This window comes from Amblyraja radiata, chromosome 2 (assembly GCF_010909765.2).
Source record: "Amblyraja radiata isolate CabotCenter1 chromosome 2, sAmbRad1.1.pri, whole genome shotgun sequence".
NCBI lineage: Eukaryota > Metazoa > Chordata > Chondrichthyes > Rajiformes > Rajidae > Amblyraja > Amblyraja radiata.
In genome coordinates, this window is record NC_045957.1 from 145,396,405 (window position 1) to 145,411,359 (window position 14,955).

General features: G+C 44.2%; 1 protein-coding gene across 2 annotated transcripts in view; it reads right to left on the reverse strand.

Moving 5' to 3' along the window:
* Positions 1-4,206: 4,206 nt before the first annotated feature.
* znrf2 (zinc and ring finger 2) overlaps positions 4,207-14,955 on the reverse strand; it is a 232,518-nt gene continuing 221,769 nt past the window's right edge. Inside the window, exons 4-5 of one of the 2 annotated variants that reach the window (XM_033016838.1) lie at positions 12,309-12,401; positions 4,207-5,792 (exon numbers count right to left, since the gene is read on the reverse strand). In XM_033016838.1, the coding sequence (XP_032872729.1) occupies positions 12,344-12,401 (58 nt within the window). In that variant the 3' untranslated portion in view covers positions 4,207-5,792; positions 12,309-12,343. The remainder of the gene's footprint in view (positions 5,793-12,308; positions 12,402-14,955) is intronic. The other variant, XM_033016833.1, reaches the window with a different exon arrangement.

Here is a 14,955-nt window from a genome sequence, read left to right on the forward strand (position 1 = left end):
AATCATACCGACTCCCATATCTACATTTCTTCCCACCCTGCTTCCTGTAAAGACTCTATCCCCTACTCCCAACTCCTCCATCTGTGCCCAGGATGAGGTGTTTCATACCAGGGCATCGGAGATGTCCCCATTCTTTAGGAAACAGGGATTCTCCTCTTCTGTGATAGATGAGGCTCTCATAGAAACATAAAAAATAGGTGCAGGAGTAGGCCATTCGGCCCTTCGAGCCTGCACCACCATTCGATATGATCATGGCTGATCATCCAACTCAGTATCCTGTACCTGCCTTCTCTCCATACCCCCTGATCCCTTTAGCCACAAGGGCCACATCTAACTCCCTCTTAAATATAGCCAATGAACTGGCCTCAACTACCTTCTGTGACTGAGGATTCCACAGATTCACCACTCTGTGTAAAAAATGATTTTCTCATCTCGGTCCTAAAAGACTTCCCTCTTATCCTTAAACTGTGACTCCTAGTTCTGGACTTCCCCAACATCGGGAATAATCTTCCTGCATCTAGCCTGTCCAACCCCTTAAGAATTTTGTAAGTTTCTATAAGATCCCCCCTCAATCTTCTGAATTCTAGCGTGTACAAGCCGAGTCTATCCAGTCTTTCTTCATATGAAAGTCCTGACATCCCAGGAATCAGTCTGGTGAACCTTCTCTGTACTCCCTCTATGGCAAGAATGTCTTTCCTCAGATTAGGAGACCAAAACTGTATGCTATACTCCAGGTGTGGTCTCACCAAGACCCTGTACAACTGCAGTAGAACCTCCCTGCTCTTATACTCAAATCCTTTTGCTATGAATGCTAACATACCATTTGCTTTCTTCACTGCCTGCTGCACCTGCATGCCTACTTTCAATGACTGGTGTACCATGACACCCAGGTCTCGTTGCATCTCCCCTTTTCCTAATCGGCCACCATTCAGATAATAGTCTACTTTCCTGTTTTTTCCACCAAAGTGGATAACCTCACATTTATCCACATTATACTGCATCTGCCATGCATTTGCCCACTCACCCAACCTATCCAAGTCACCTTGCAGCCTCCTAGCATCCTCCTCACAGCTAACACTGCCCCCCAGCTTCGTGTCATCCGCAAACTTGGAGATTTTGCATTCAATTCCCTCATCCAGATCATTAATATATATTGTAAATAGCTGGGGTCCCAGCACTGAGCCTTGTGGTACCCCACTAGTCACTGCCTGCCGTTGTGAAAAGGTCCCGTTTACTCCTACTCTTTGCTTCCTGTCTGCCAGCCAGTTCTCTATCCACATCAATACTGAACCCCCAATATCGTGTGCTTTAAGTTTGTATACTAATCTCTTATGTGGGACCTTGTCAAAAGCCTTCTGAAAGTCCAGATATAACACATCCACTGGTTCTCCCTTATCCACGCTACTAGGTACATCCTCGAAAAATTCTATAAGATTCGTCAGACATGATTTACCTTTCATAAATCCATGCTGACTTTGTCCAATGAATTCACCACTTTCCAAATGTGCTGCTATCTCATCTTTAATAACTGACTCTAGAATTTTCCCCACCACCGATGTTAGACTAACTGGTCTGTAATTCCCCGTTTTCTCTCTCCCTCCCTTTTTAAAAAGTGTGGTTACATTAGCTACCCTCCAATCCTCAGGAACTACTCCAGAATCTAAAGAGTTTTGAAAAATTATCATTAATGCATCCACTATTTCTGCGGCTACTTCCTTAAGTACTCTGGGATGCAACTTATCTGGCCCTGGGGATTTATCGGCCTTTAATCCATTCAATTTACCTAACACCACTTCCCGGATAACCTGGATTTCACTCAGTTCCTCCATCTCATTTACCCTTGCTATTTACGGCAGATTATTTATGTCTTCCTTAGTGATGACAGAACCAAAGTAGTTATTCAATTGGTCTGCCATGTCCTTGTTCCCCATGATCTGTATTAAGTCCGTATTTAATGTTTCTTTGTGTGTTTTATGTGGGGGGTGGTGTGGGGGGGTAAGGGGGAAACCGCTTCGGTCGCCTCCTCCACGGAGAGGCGAGTTTTTCCAGGTCGCCTCCCCCGTGGCCTAACATCAAGGATCGACGCGGCCTTTCCCGGAAACGCGCCCGGGGCTTCAGCGGCGTGGAGCGGGTGAGCCCTCGCTGGAGGGGAGCGCTCCGTTTCGCTGGCCCGGGGCAGCCGGCAGCCTGAAGTCGTGGCCTGAAGTCGCGGTCTGCAGAGCTCCAGCTGGTGCGGCGTCTACAGCCCGGGATCTCACGTTGGGGACCCGGGGGAAGAAGAAGCCATCACTGCCGGCCCGCGGCCGACTTCTACCGCGGGTCCGGCATGGACTTACCATCACCCCTGGAGGGGAGCTTCGACCGCCGGCCCTGCAGTCTACGGTGCTTCTGGCTGCGGCGGGGACTTTAAATCTTGACCGCCGGCCTGCGGCCTACAACAACTTAAAGCCGCGGTCTCCAGTGAGGAAGAGCCGATCCTGGACTGACTCTGGACTCTGGTCCTGACCACGGGGGGGGAAATGGAGGAGGACTGGCCAAATTTTGTGCCTTCCACCACAGTGATGAATGCTGTGGTGGATGTTTGTGTTACAGTTTTATTGTGGTTGTGTGTTCTTTATTATTGTATCGCTGCAGACAACCCAAATTTCCACCAGCCTGGCTGTGTGGCAATAAATTATATCTAATCTAATCTAATCTACTATTTTATCTAATCTCTATCTAATAAATTATATCTAATCTAATCTAATCAATTCACCTGTTTCTGACTGCAAGGGACCTACATTTGTTTTAACTAGTCTTTTCCTCTTCACATATCTATAAAAACTTTTGCAGTCGGTTTTTATGTTCCCTGCCAGTGCAGTCAGTTTTTATGTTCTCTCGCCAGGGTCTCCTCGATATCCCACAGCTCAGCTCTTGCTCCCCCTCCCCCCATTCGTAACATGGACACTGTCCCCCTGGTCCTCACCTTCCACCCCATCAGCCGTCGCATACAGCATATAATCCTCCAACATTTTTGCCACCTCCAACGGGATCCCACTACTGGCCCATCTTTCTGCTTTCAGCAGAGACCGTTCTCTCTGAAACTCCCTGGTCAACTCATTCCTTCCCAGCCAAACCACCCCTTCCCCAGGTACTTTCCCCTGCAACCGCAGGAGATGCAACATCTCCCCCCCTCTACTCCATCCAAGGACCCAAACAGTTTTTCCAGGTGAGGCAGAGGTTCACCTGCACCTCCTCCAACCTCATCTACTGTATCCGCTGTTCCAGGTGTCAACTTCTCTACATCGGCGAGAACAAGCACAGGTTCGGCGATCGCTTCTCTATACACCTCAGCTCAGCTGGTCTTAACCTACCTGATCTTCCAGTGGCTCAGCACTTCAATCCCTCCCATTCCCACACTGACCTTTCTGTCCTGGGCCTCCTCCATTGTTAGACTGAGGCCCAGCGCAAATTGGAGGAACAGCACCTCATATTTTGCTTGGGTAGTTTACACCCCATCGGTATGAACATTGACTTCTCTAACTTCAAATAGCCCTTGCTTTCCCTCTCTATCCCCTCCTACTTCCCAGTTCTCCCACCGAGCTTACTGTCTCCGACTACATTCTATCTTTGTCCCGCCTCCTCCCCTGACATCAGTCTGAAGAAGGGTCTCGACCCGAAACGTCACCCATTCCTTCTCTCCAGAGATGCTGCCTGTCCTGCTGAGTTACTCCAGCATTTTGTGTCTACCTTCGATTTAAACCAGCATCTGCAGTTCTTTCCTACGCAGGATATTTCAGAGAGCAATTTTGATCAAGTTGGGAGTCACTTGTCAGCCTGATCAAATCATAGCAGGATATTTCCTTCCATGTAAGACTTTGGTGAACAAAATGTGTTATATTATGAACATCCAATATTTCACAGTTACCATTCTTGGAGCCAGATTATCATGACGAGATTCAAACTTATGTCCCCAGATCCTGACTTTACGATATTGGTCCAGAAACCTAACTCCAATACTCAGTAATCAATGTCATTTAACAAAACAGACCAGCCTGATTATTAGGACATTGCTGTGCTAACTGTGCATTATTACATTTCCCTTCTTTACAATAAGATTATTATCACAGTTATTACCAAGTACCACCTTGCCTGTAAAGCAAAGTCGGTGAAATGCACCACACAAATACACACTCCTTTAATTCGACAATTCATTTAGGAGCCCTCTGCTTGGAATTTGTTCATTTTATTGACCAGTTGGTTTTTGGATTTAAATCGTTTTTTCTACAAACACACTGACTGCTGAGCACTAAAAAAACACAAAAAAACTTCAGAACAACATTCTGTATTTTTGTATTAACCATCTTTGGACAAAACAGGCACGGAGTAAATAGATTTTGTTTTTTACATATTAACAATTTATTGATTTTTTTAAAATGTTGATTTATTTGTAATTTTGTAATAACATCTCGTCTTCCTCCCAGAGGTGAGCTATGGTCACTCCTAACAGTGGAGCAAAGTTTACAAGGTTTCTGTAACATTAGCTGCTACCAATTAAAACTCAGTTCATTTTTTTGTTTGTTACTACAAGACTTGTTGGTAACTAGACACCGAGGAGAGTTGCTGGTACACATATAAGCATACATTTATCCTTTTGTGACAAGTAGACAGAAAGCATTGGACCACCGTTCTACTTTTTTCACTCAGTTTCGAGTGAGTGTTCATATCTTGTGAAGCAGCCTCCCCGACAGTCTGCCTCAACCCCGGCCACGGAAGCAGACTTTTGCTATCCTGTCGTAGCTTCAGCATTTTCTCCTGGATCCATCTCCGAGAAAGAGTGCCCAGAAGCAGTCAATGTCCCATTGTGAGTCCTCGTTGATCAGGTGCCAAGTCGAATGTTCCTGACGCTGATGCATTGGCATTACAATACCAGCAGAGAGAAGATTCGATCTGTTCATTCTAAGTTGCATCAGAAACCTAGATCCAGTGGATATAGATAATCCCATCATACCACTCTGTATTCGGAAGGCCGTCCATTATGAAAGAGGTCCAGAGCTCCAGGAATACATTGGCTTTTCCATTGGATTATGGTAAACCATAATTTCTGGTCGAGAAAACATGATTCATTCTGACACTATTCCCATTTACGAGTGAAAGGACAAAGTGCCATTAAACTGCACCCTCACATTTTCAGCTTAAAACATCCTGAATATTTGTAGCATTTTCAAGTGTCTAATAACTGGACAGGAACTCCTTTGCTCGTTGGCACCTTCAGTGAAGTTGCTTTGAGTGTACATGTGTGATGGGTGGGAAGTCCAGTTCCATCCTATGATTCTGCTCACCCTACTCAGTCTTATTTAAAAGATCATTCACATATCGCTTACAAATGACAATGGCAGCGCAATTAGTGCAAATAAATGTACAGAAAACAATTAATAATAAATTGATTTAAAAAATGTCAAAGGCACAAACTATTGACCAGACAATTAAAAATCGGCTGTGTACTAAAAGAAAATTTGTTTAACTGTTGTGTGTCCTTCACATAATTATGGCACACATTGTCCAAATGTCAAGAGAGCCCACCAACAGGCATATCGAAACGTATTCCAAAGAAGAGATGAGAGATGTGGCATCACTGAATCTGTAGCCGTCGTGTTTAAAGGACAGAAGGTAAGTTTTCCTCATTCAGCAATCCAGGGAAGCAGCAATGATCATCGCACTCTGAAGCATTTCCTCACCATTTAGGAATTCAGTTGCAGCCTCTGTGTATGGGAACAGTTTGTTCCATTTACAGAAGTGTCCGAAGAAACCTGGTGACAGAGCAACAACAATGAATTGGACAGCCATTGAACACCAAACATTCAACATAGAGAAAGTGGTGCAGTGGTAGAGTTACAGAGGCAGAGACCCATGTTCGATCCCGACTATGGGTGCTTGTCTGTACGGAGTTTGTACTCCCAGTGACCTGCGTGGGTTTTCTCCGAGATTTTCGGTTTCTTCCCACACTCCAAAGACGTACAGGTTTGTAAGTTAATTGGCTTGGTATCAATGTAAAATTATCCTTAGTGTGTGTATGATAGCATTAATGTGCAGGGATCGCTGGTGCACGAGGACTCGGTGGGCTGAAGGGCACTCTTTCCATGCTGTATCTCTAAACTAAAGTATAGAAAGAGCCAGTCAGCCCAATTTATTAATTCTGTATTTATCATTCATATGAACATTATACAAATGTTCTTTATCTAACCCTATCCAGATAACTTACTACCCTTTCTTCCTTACATATATGCCTAGTCTTCCTGTACGTTGTAAGAAAAAATATATCCTTGAATGCAGTTCCATCTTAATAAGTAAGTAAGTAAGTAAGATTATTGGCCAAGTATTCACATACAAGGAATTTGCCTTGGTGCTCCGCCCACAAGTAACAACATGACATACAGTGACAGTTACGAATGACTCTGAAAACACTAAACATTAATAATAATATAACATTAATGATAAAACACCATTGATCAAGCATGTGAACCAACAAAATACCAGATCAAATGGAGGCTACAGATTTTTGGTTGCTGAGTAGAGCAACTACTCGTGGATAAAAATTGTTTTTATGTCTGGCTGTGGCAGCTTTGACAATCCGGAGTCGCCTTCCAGAGGGAAGTGATTCAAAGAGTTTGTGGCCAGGGTGTGAGGGGTCAGAAGTGATCTTGCCCGCTCGCTTCCTGGCCCTTGCAGTGTACAGTTCATCAATGGAGGGAAGGTTGCCGCCAATAATCTTCTCTGCTGATCGGACGATTCGCTGCAGCCTCCAGGTGTCGTGCTTGGTGGCTGAACCAAACCAGACCATGATGGAGAAGGTGAGAATAGACTCTACGATGGCCATGTAGAATTGGACCATCATTGCCTGTGGCAGATTGTGCTTCCACAGCTGCCGCAGGAAGTACATCCTCTGTTGTGCCTTTTTTACTGTGGAGTCGATGGAAGCCCCCCACTTAAGTTCCTTGGAGATCTTAATGAAGTTTAGTTTAGTTTACTGTGTGGAAATAAGCCCTATGCCCCACCAAATCCACTCCGACCCATAGACTAGTTCCATCATGCACACTTGGGATAATTTACAGAAGCCAATTAATCTATAACCCTGCCTGTCTTTGGAATGTGGGAGGAAACCAGAGCACCCGGAGTAAACCCACGTGGTCACAGAGAGGACGTACAAACTCCATACAGGCAGCTCCTGTAGTCAGGATCTAATCCACCACTGTGCCGCCCCCGAAGGAGAGGAAACTACATGAACGTTGCCTAATTGAATAATAAGTGATCTATCAATTTTCTCCACAGAAGCTGCCTGACCCGCTGATTTACTCCAGCACTTTGTGTTTTATTTTTGAATAATAATCAGTTAGCAGGAAAAGCATTGTGTGATGAATGAATTCCTGTTATGTAAAAGATCTATAAAGCCAGATGTTGTCTATTCAAAATACTGTCCCACTGCCAGCGGTTTTATACTGCACTGACATAATAAATCTGACTGGGTCCAATATACTTCACACCCACAACTCCAACCTAAATGGCTCGAGGACAAGATGAAACATTTCATATTTTGTAACATTTTTTTGTTAGAATTTGAAGTGAAAACAATGGAAAACAAGTTATTTTCAAGGAGTTTCATCACATATTCATCACTTAAATGCGGTTTGATGTGAATGGAAGAGGTAAGCTTACACATGGCATGAAAATTGGTGGTGGTGTTGAGAGTAAGGCAGCTTGTCTTGAACTACAAACAATATTGATCAGGGATTGAGAGGTGACTTTGAGGGTATGAGACGTGAATTGGCCAAGATAGACTGGCAATTGATTCTTAAAGGGTTGACGGTAGATATGCAATGAAAGGCATTTAAAGACTGCATGGATGAACTACACCAATTGTTCATCCCAGTTTGGCAAAAGAATATATCAGGGAAGGTAGTGCATCCGTGGATAACAAGGGAAATCAGGGATAGTATCAAAACAAAAGATGAAGCGTACAAATTAGCCAGAAAAAGCAGCCTACCAGAGGACTGGGAGAAATTCAGAGTCCAGCAGAGGAGGACAAAAGGCTTAATTAGGGCAGGGAAAATAGATTATGAAAGAAAACTGGCTGGGAACATAAAAACTGACTTCAAAAGTTTTTATAGATATGTGAAGAGGAAAAGATTAGTTAAAACAAATGTAGATCCCTTGCAGTCAGAAACAGGCGAATTGATCATGGGGAACAAGGACATGGCAGACAATTTGAATAACTACTTTGGTCTGTCTTCACTAAGGAAGACATAAATAATCTGCCGGAAATAGCAAGGGACCGGGGGTTAAATGAGATGGAGGAACTGAGTGAAATCCAGGTTAGCCGGGAAGTGGTGTTAGGTAAATTGAATGGATTAAAGGCCGATAAATCCCCAGGGCCAGATGTTGCATCCCAGAGTACTTAAGGAAGTAGCCGCAGAAATAGTGGATGCATTAGTGATAATTTTTCAAAACTCTTTAGATTCTGTAGTAGTTCCTGAGGACTGGAGGGTAGCTAATGTAACCCCACTTTTTAAAAAGGGAGGGAGAGAGAAAACGGGGAATTACAGACCAGTTAGTCTAACATCGGTGGTGGGGAAAATTCTGGAGTCAGTTATTAAAGATGGGATAGCAGCACATTTGGAAAGTGGTGAATTCATTGGACAAAGTCAGCATGGATTTATGAAAGGTAAATCATGTCTGACGAATCTTATAGAGTTTTTCGAGGATGTAACTAGTAGAGTGGATAAGGGAGAACCAGTGTATGTGTTATATCTGGACTTTCAGAAGGCTTTCGACAAGGTCCCACATAAGAGATTAGTATACAAACTTAAAGCACATGGTATTGGGAGTTCCGTATTGATGTGGATAGAGAACTGGCTGGCAAACAGGAAGCATAGAGTAGGAGTAAACGGGTCCTTTTCAGAATGGCAGGCAGTGACTAGTGGGGTACCGCAAGGCTCAGTGCTGGGACCCCAGCTATTTACAATATATATTAATGATTTGGACGAGGGAATTGAATGCAACATCTTCAAGTTTGCGGATGACACGAAGCTGGGGGGCAGTGTTAGCTGTGAGGAGGATGCTAGGAGGCTGCAAGGTGACTTGGATAGGCTGGGTGAGTGGGCAAATGCATGGCAGATGCAGTATAATGTGGATAAATGTGAGGTTATCCACTTTGGTGGCAAAAACAGGAAAGTAGACTATTATCTGAATGGTGGCCGATTAGGAAAAGGAGAGATGCAACGAGACCTAGGTGTAATGGTACACCAGTCATTGATAGTTGGTATGCAGGTGCAGCAGGCAGTGAAGAAAGCATATGGTATGTTAGCATTCATAGCAAAAGGATTTGAGTATAAGAGCAGGGAGGTTCTACTGCAGTTGTACCGGGTCTTGGTGAGACCACACCTGGAGTATTCCGTACAGTTTTGGTCTCCTAATCTGAGGAAAGACATTCTTGCCATAGAGGGAGTGCAGAGAAGGTTCACCAGACTGATTCCTGGGATGGCAGGACTTTCATATGAAGAAAGACTGGATAGACTCGGCTTGTACACGCTAGAATTTAGAACATTGAGGGGGGATCTTATAGAAACTTACAAAATTCTTAAGGGGTTGGACAGGCTAGATGCAGGAAGATTATTCCCGATGTTGGGGAAGTCCAGAACTAGGGGTCACAGTTTAAAGATAAGAGGGAAGTATTTTAGGACCGAGATGAGAAAATCATTATTTACACAGAGTGGTGAATCTGTGGAATTCTCTGCCACAGAAGGTAGTTGAGGCCAGTTCATTGGCTATATTTAAGAGGGAGTTAGATGTGGCCCTTGTGGCTAAAGGGATCAGGGGGTATGGAGAGAAGGCAGGTACAGGATACTGAGTTGGATGATCAGCCATGATCATATTGAATGGCGGTGCAGGCTCGAAGGGCCGAATGGCCTACTCCTGCACCTATTTTCTATGTTTCTATGTTTCTATTGTTAAGGGCTTGGACACGCTAGAGGCAGGAAACATGTACCCAATGTTGGGGGCGTCCCGAACCAGGGGCCACAGTTTAAGAATAAGGAGTAAGCCATTTAGAACGGAGACGAGGAAACACTTTTTTTCACAGAGAGTGGTGAGTCTGTGGAATTCTCTGCCTCAGAGGGCAATGGAGGTAGGTTCGCTGGATGCTTTGAAGAGAAAGCTAGATAGGGCTCTTAAAAATAGCGGAGTCAGGAGATATGGGGAGAAGGCAGGAACGGGGTACTAATTGGGGATGATCAGCCATGATCAGATTGAATGGTGGTGCTGGCTCGAAGGGCTGAATGGCCTACTCCTGCACCTATTGTCTATTGTCTATTATCAGCCGGTAGGTTTCACAGAGCAATAACAGGTGCCTGTCCCGCTGAGTTACTCCAGCATTTTGTGTTTATCTTCAGTGTAAACCAGCATCTGCAATTCCTTCCTACACAGGTTCAAATCTGGAATGTGTTGCCTGAGAAAGTGGAGGCATGTACTGTACAACATTTAGGAAGTACCTGAAGGAACACTTAAATCTCCAACTCAGATAGGTTATGGACCTGGTGCTGGTATATGGGATTAGCATCGATAGTCACCTTATATATGTAGGCTAAAGATCCTGTTTCTATGCTGTATACCTCCACGACTCCTTACCCTGCCAGGCCCTTAAGTAAACAAGATTTACCAGGACAATAACATCAAATGCATTGAGTGAAAATAGCAGGTCAGGATAGAAATATACGCAGCAGCAAATGCTTCATCCAAAAATATGGGACTCAAATCATCTCTTCCCTGGTAACTGGCAACAGCTAAAGCAATTGTACTCAAGCAATCATATTGAAAACATTTTATAACCCTTCTTAACACCAATTAGAGATGGACTGTAAATGCTGGTGCTATTTGCAATGTGCAGATCCTGAAAAATAACTGAAAAGGTACATTGTCTGCATACCCTCTCCTAAAGTATTTGCATTACCTATACGTTAATTTAGATTATACCATATATAAACTTATTTCCAGTGTGAAACATTTACATTTACAGATAAATTCATTTCGTAAATTGAGTATGAATGAGAGCTATTAGTTAAAGAAGCACAAAAAATGCTGGAGAAACTCAGCGGGTGCAGCAGCATCTATGGAGCGAAGGAAATAGGCAACGTATTGGGCCGAAACACTTCTTCAGACTCATGGGGGGTGGGGGGGAGCGGGGAGAAGAAAGGAAAAAGGAGGAGGAGGAGCCCGAGGGCTGATGGAGAGATAGGAAGGGGAGGAGACAGCAAGGGCTAACAGAATTGGGAGAATTCAATGTTCATGCCCCCAGGATGCAGACTTCCCAAGCGGAATATGAGGTGCTGTTCCTCCAATTTCCGGTGGTGCTCGCTCTGGCCATGGAGGAGGTCCAGGACAGAGAGGTCGGATACGGAATGGGAGGGGGAGTTGAGATGCTGAGCCACCGGGAGATCAGGTTGGTTAATGCGGACCGAGGGGAGGTGTTGGGCGAAACGATCGCCAAGCCTACGCTTGGTCTCACCGATGTAGATCTGCTGACATCTAGAGCAGCGGATGCAATAGATGAGGTTGGAGGAGATGCAGGTAAACCACTGTCGCACCCGGAACGACTGCTTGGGTCCTTGAATGGAGTCGAGGGGGGAAGTAAAGAGACAAGTGTAGCATCTCTTGCGGTTGCAAGGGAAAGTGCCCGAGGAGGGGGTGGTACGGGAGGGAAGGGAAGAATTGACAAGGGAGTTACGGAGGGAGCAGTCTTTGTGAAAAGCAGACATGGGGGGAGATGGGAAGATGTGGCGAATGGTGGGGTCACGTTGGAGGTGGCGAAACTGACGCAGGACAACTTGTTGTATGTGACGGCTAGTGGGGTGAAAGGTGAGGACTAGGGGGACTCTGCCCTTGTTGCGAGTGGGGGGATGGGGAGAGAGAGAGCTATTAGTTAAAGAAGCATCCTATTATACTCACGTGGTGGGCGATTGCAACCTTCACGTGGTCTACCCTGTTTCAACTAATGCAATCAGCCCGACATGCACAAACAAAGAGATTAAATAGAACAAGTTGATCTACAACTTTAGGCTGTGCACGCCGTACAAAAGAAGAAGATTAAACTCACGGACAAAATAGACAGATCAATGTATCATTTAAAAATTGTCATGATTCCCTTAAAAAAACCCTCTGATAACTCCAAGTGAAATGTCCCAATAAAGCATTAATCAGGCAGGAAAAAGTCAATGTAGACATTGGAGGCCATCTGGAGATATGGAACATCTTGTAAAGAGAGGAGACAAAGGCATTACCTTAAAGCAACAGCTCATTTGGTTCAGTTGAGTGTTTAATCTGATGGGTGCTCAGGGCATGACCTATGGACTTCAAACCAAGCGTCTATACATCTGGTGAGAGAAAAACAGCAGACACAACATTTTATCAAGTTTACATGCACAATATGATATTAATGAGAAAGAAAGCAGAAACAAGCAAGGGGGCTTCCAGAATCCATGCATTTACAGAACGGTAGGTAACCCAGTACAATCATCACACAACAAGGGCCAGCAGTGACCATTAATTCAGCAAAGAAATGCATGCATCTTATTCTTATTATACACATTTTCTCACTGTATTAATGGACTAATCATCTTTTGTTGAGGTGTATAAAATCATGAGAGGTATAGATCGGGTAGGGTCTCTTGCCCAGAGTAGGTGAATCGAGGACCAGAGGACATAGGTTTAAGGTGAAGGGTAAAAGATTTAATAGGAATCTAATGGATAACATTTTCACACATAGTTGAGGCAGGGACTACCACAACATTTAATGGATAGGGCAGGTTTGGAGGGATATAGACCAAATGCGGGTAGGTGGGACTAGTGTAGCTGGGACATGTTGGCCAGTGTGGGCAAGTTGGGCCGAAGAGCCTGTTTCCACACTGTATCCCTCTATGACTCCATGTGAGAGAACTTATGAATAATTTTTCCACATTGCATCGATTGCACACATGGTCTTTGAAGAGACCGGGGTGTTGCGGTCTTTGTAGAAAGGGTAGATGCATCCATTATTGGCAACATGCTACAGTCAATAATCAAAGAGGACATGGCTGGTGAAAGCTAAAATTAAACCCAGTCAACATGCTTTTATGAAAGGTAAACCATGTTTGAAAACTTTGCTTGAATTCTGTGAAAATATATCAGGGAATGTATGGAGAAGGGAACCTGTAGATATATTTGTGATTTCCACAAGGCATTTGACAAGGTGTCTCATGGGAGGCTGTTGCATTAATTAAATGTCTTAGTGCATTAATTAAATGTCTCTTATAGAAAATAGAATTGGAATAAATAGTGTCCTTTATAAAACAGGAGCAGAATTAGGCCATTCAGCCCATCAAGTCTCCTATGGCATTCGATCATGGCTGATCTATTTTCCCTCTCAACGCCATTGTCTTGCCTCCCCTCCCCCCATAACCTTTGATGCCCTAACTAGTCAAGAACCGATCAATCCCTCCTATAAAAACACCCAATGACTTGGCAGCCAGAGCCTACTGTCATAATTAATTCCACAGATTAATTCCACACATCCTCTGGCCAAAGAAATTCCTCCTCATCTCCATTCTCTTGCCATAGAGGGAGTACAGAGAAGGTTCACCAGACTGATTCCTGGGATGGCAAGACTGGATAAACGCGGCTTGTACTCGCTAGAATTTAGAAGATTGAGGGGAGATCTTATAGAAACTTACAACATTCTTAAGGGGTTGGACAGGCTAGATGCAGGAAGATTATTCCCAAATTAAGGATAAGGGGGAAGTCTTTTAGGACCGAGATGAGAAAATCATTTTTTACATAGAGAGTGGTGAATCTGTGGAATTCTCTGCCACAGAAGGTAGTTGAGGCCAGTTCATTGGCTATAATTAAGAGGGAGTTAGATGTGGCCCTTGTGGCTAAAGGGATCAGGGGGTATGGAGAGAAGGCAGGTACAGGATACTGAGTTGGATGATCAGCCATGATCATATTGAATGGCGGTGCAGGCTCGAAGGGCCGAATGGCCTACTCCCTGCACCTATTTTCTATGTTTCTATGTTTCTAAACGTATATCCTTTTATTCTGAAGTTGTGCCCTCTGATTCCAGGGAAAGGACAGGAGAATGGGATTGAGAATCAAAGATAGTTGAGCCATGATTGAATGGTGGAGTACATTCGATGGGCCAAACGGCTCAATTTGTCTCCCTTGACTTATTATCATAATTCCAGACTCTCTCACCACTGGAAATATCCTCTTCACATACACTCGATTCAGGCCTTCATTATCTGGTAAGTTTCAATGAAATACCCCCTCATCCTTGAAGGGGCAGTGAGAGAAGGCATGCAATGAAGCCCCAAGAATTACATGCAACCATATAAGCATATAACCATATAACAATTACAGCACGGAAACAGGCCATCTCGACCCCTCTAGTCCGTGCCGAACACGTATTCTCCCCTAGTCCCATATACCTGCGCTCAGACCATAACCCTCCATTCCTTTCCCGTCCATATAACTATCCAATTTATTTTTAAATGATAAAAACGAACCTGCCTCCACCACCTTCACTGGAAGCTCATTCCACACAGCCACCACTCTCTGAGTAAAGAAGTTCCCCCTCATGTTACCCCTAAACTTCTGTCCCTTAATTCTCAAGTCATGTCCCCTTGTTTGAATCTTCCCTACTCTCAGTGGGAAAAGCTTATCCACGTCAACTCTGTCTATCCCTCCCATCATTTTAAAGACCTCTATCAAGTCCCCCCTTAACCTTCTGCGCTCCAGAGAATAAAGCCCTAACTTGTTCAACCTTTCTCTGTAACTTAGTTGCTGAAACCCAGGCAACATTCTAGTAAATCTCCTCTGTACTCTCTCTATTTTGTTGACATCCTTCCTATAATTAGGCGACCAAAATTGTACCCCATACTCCAGAATTGGCCT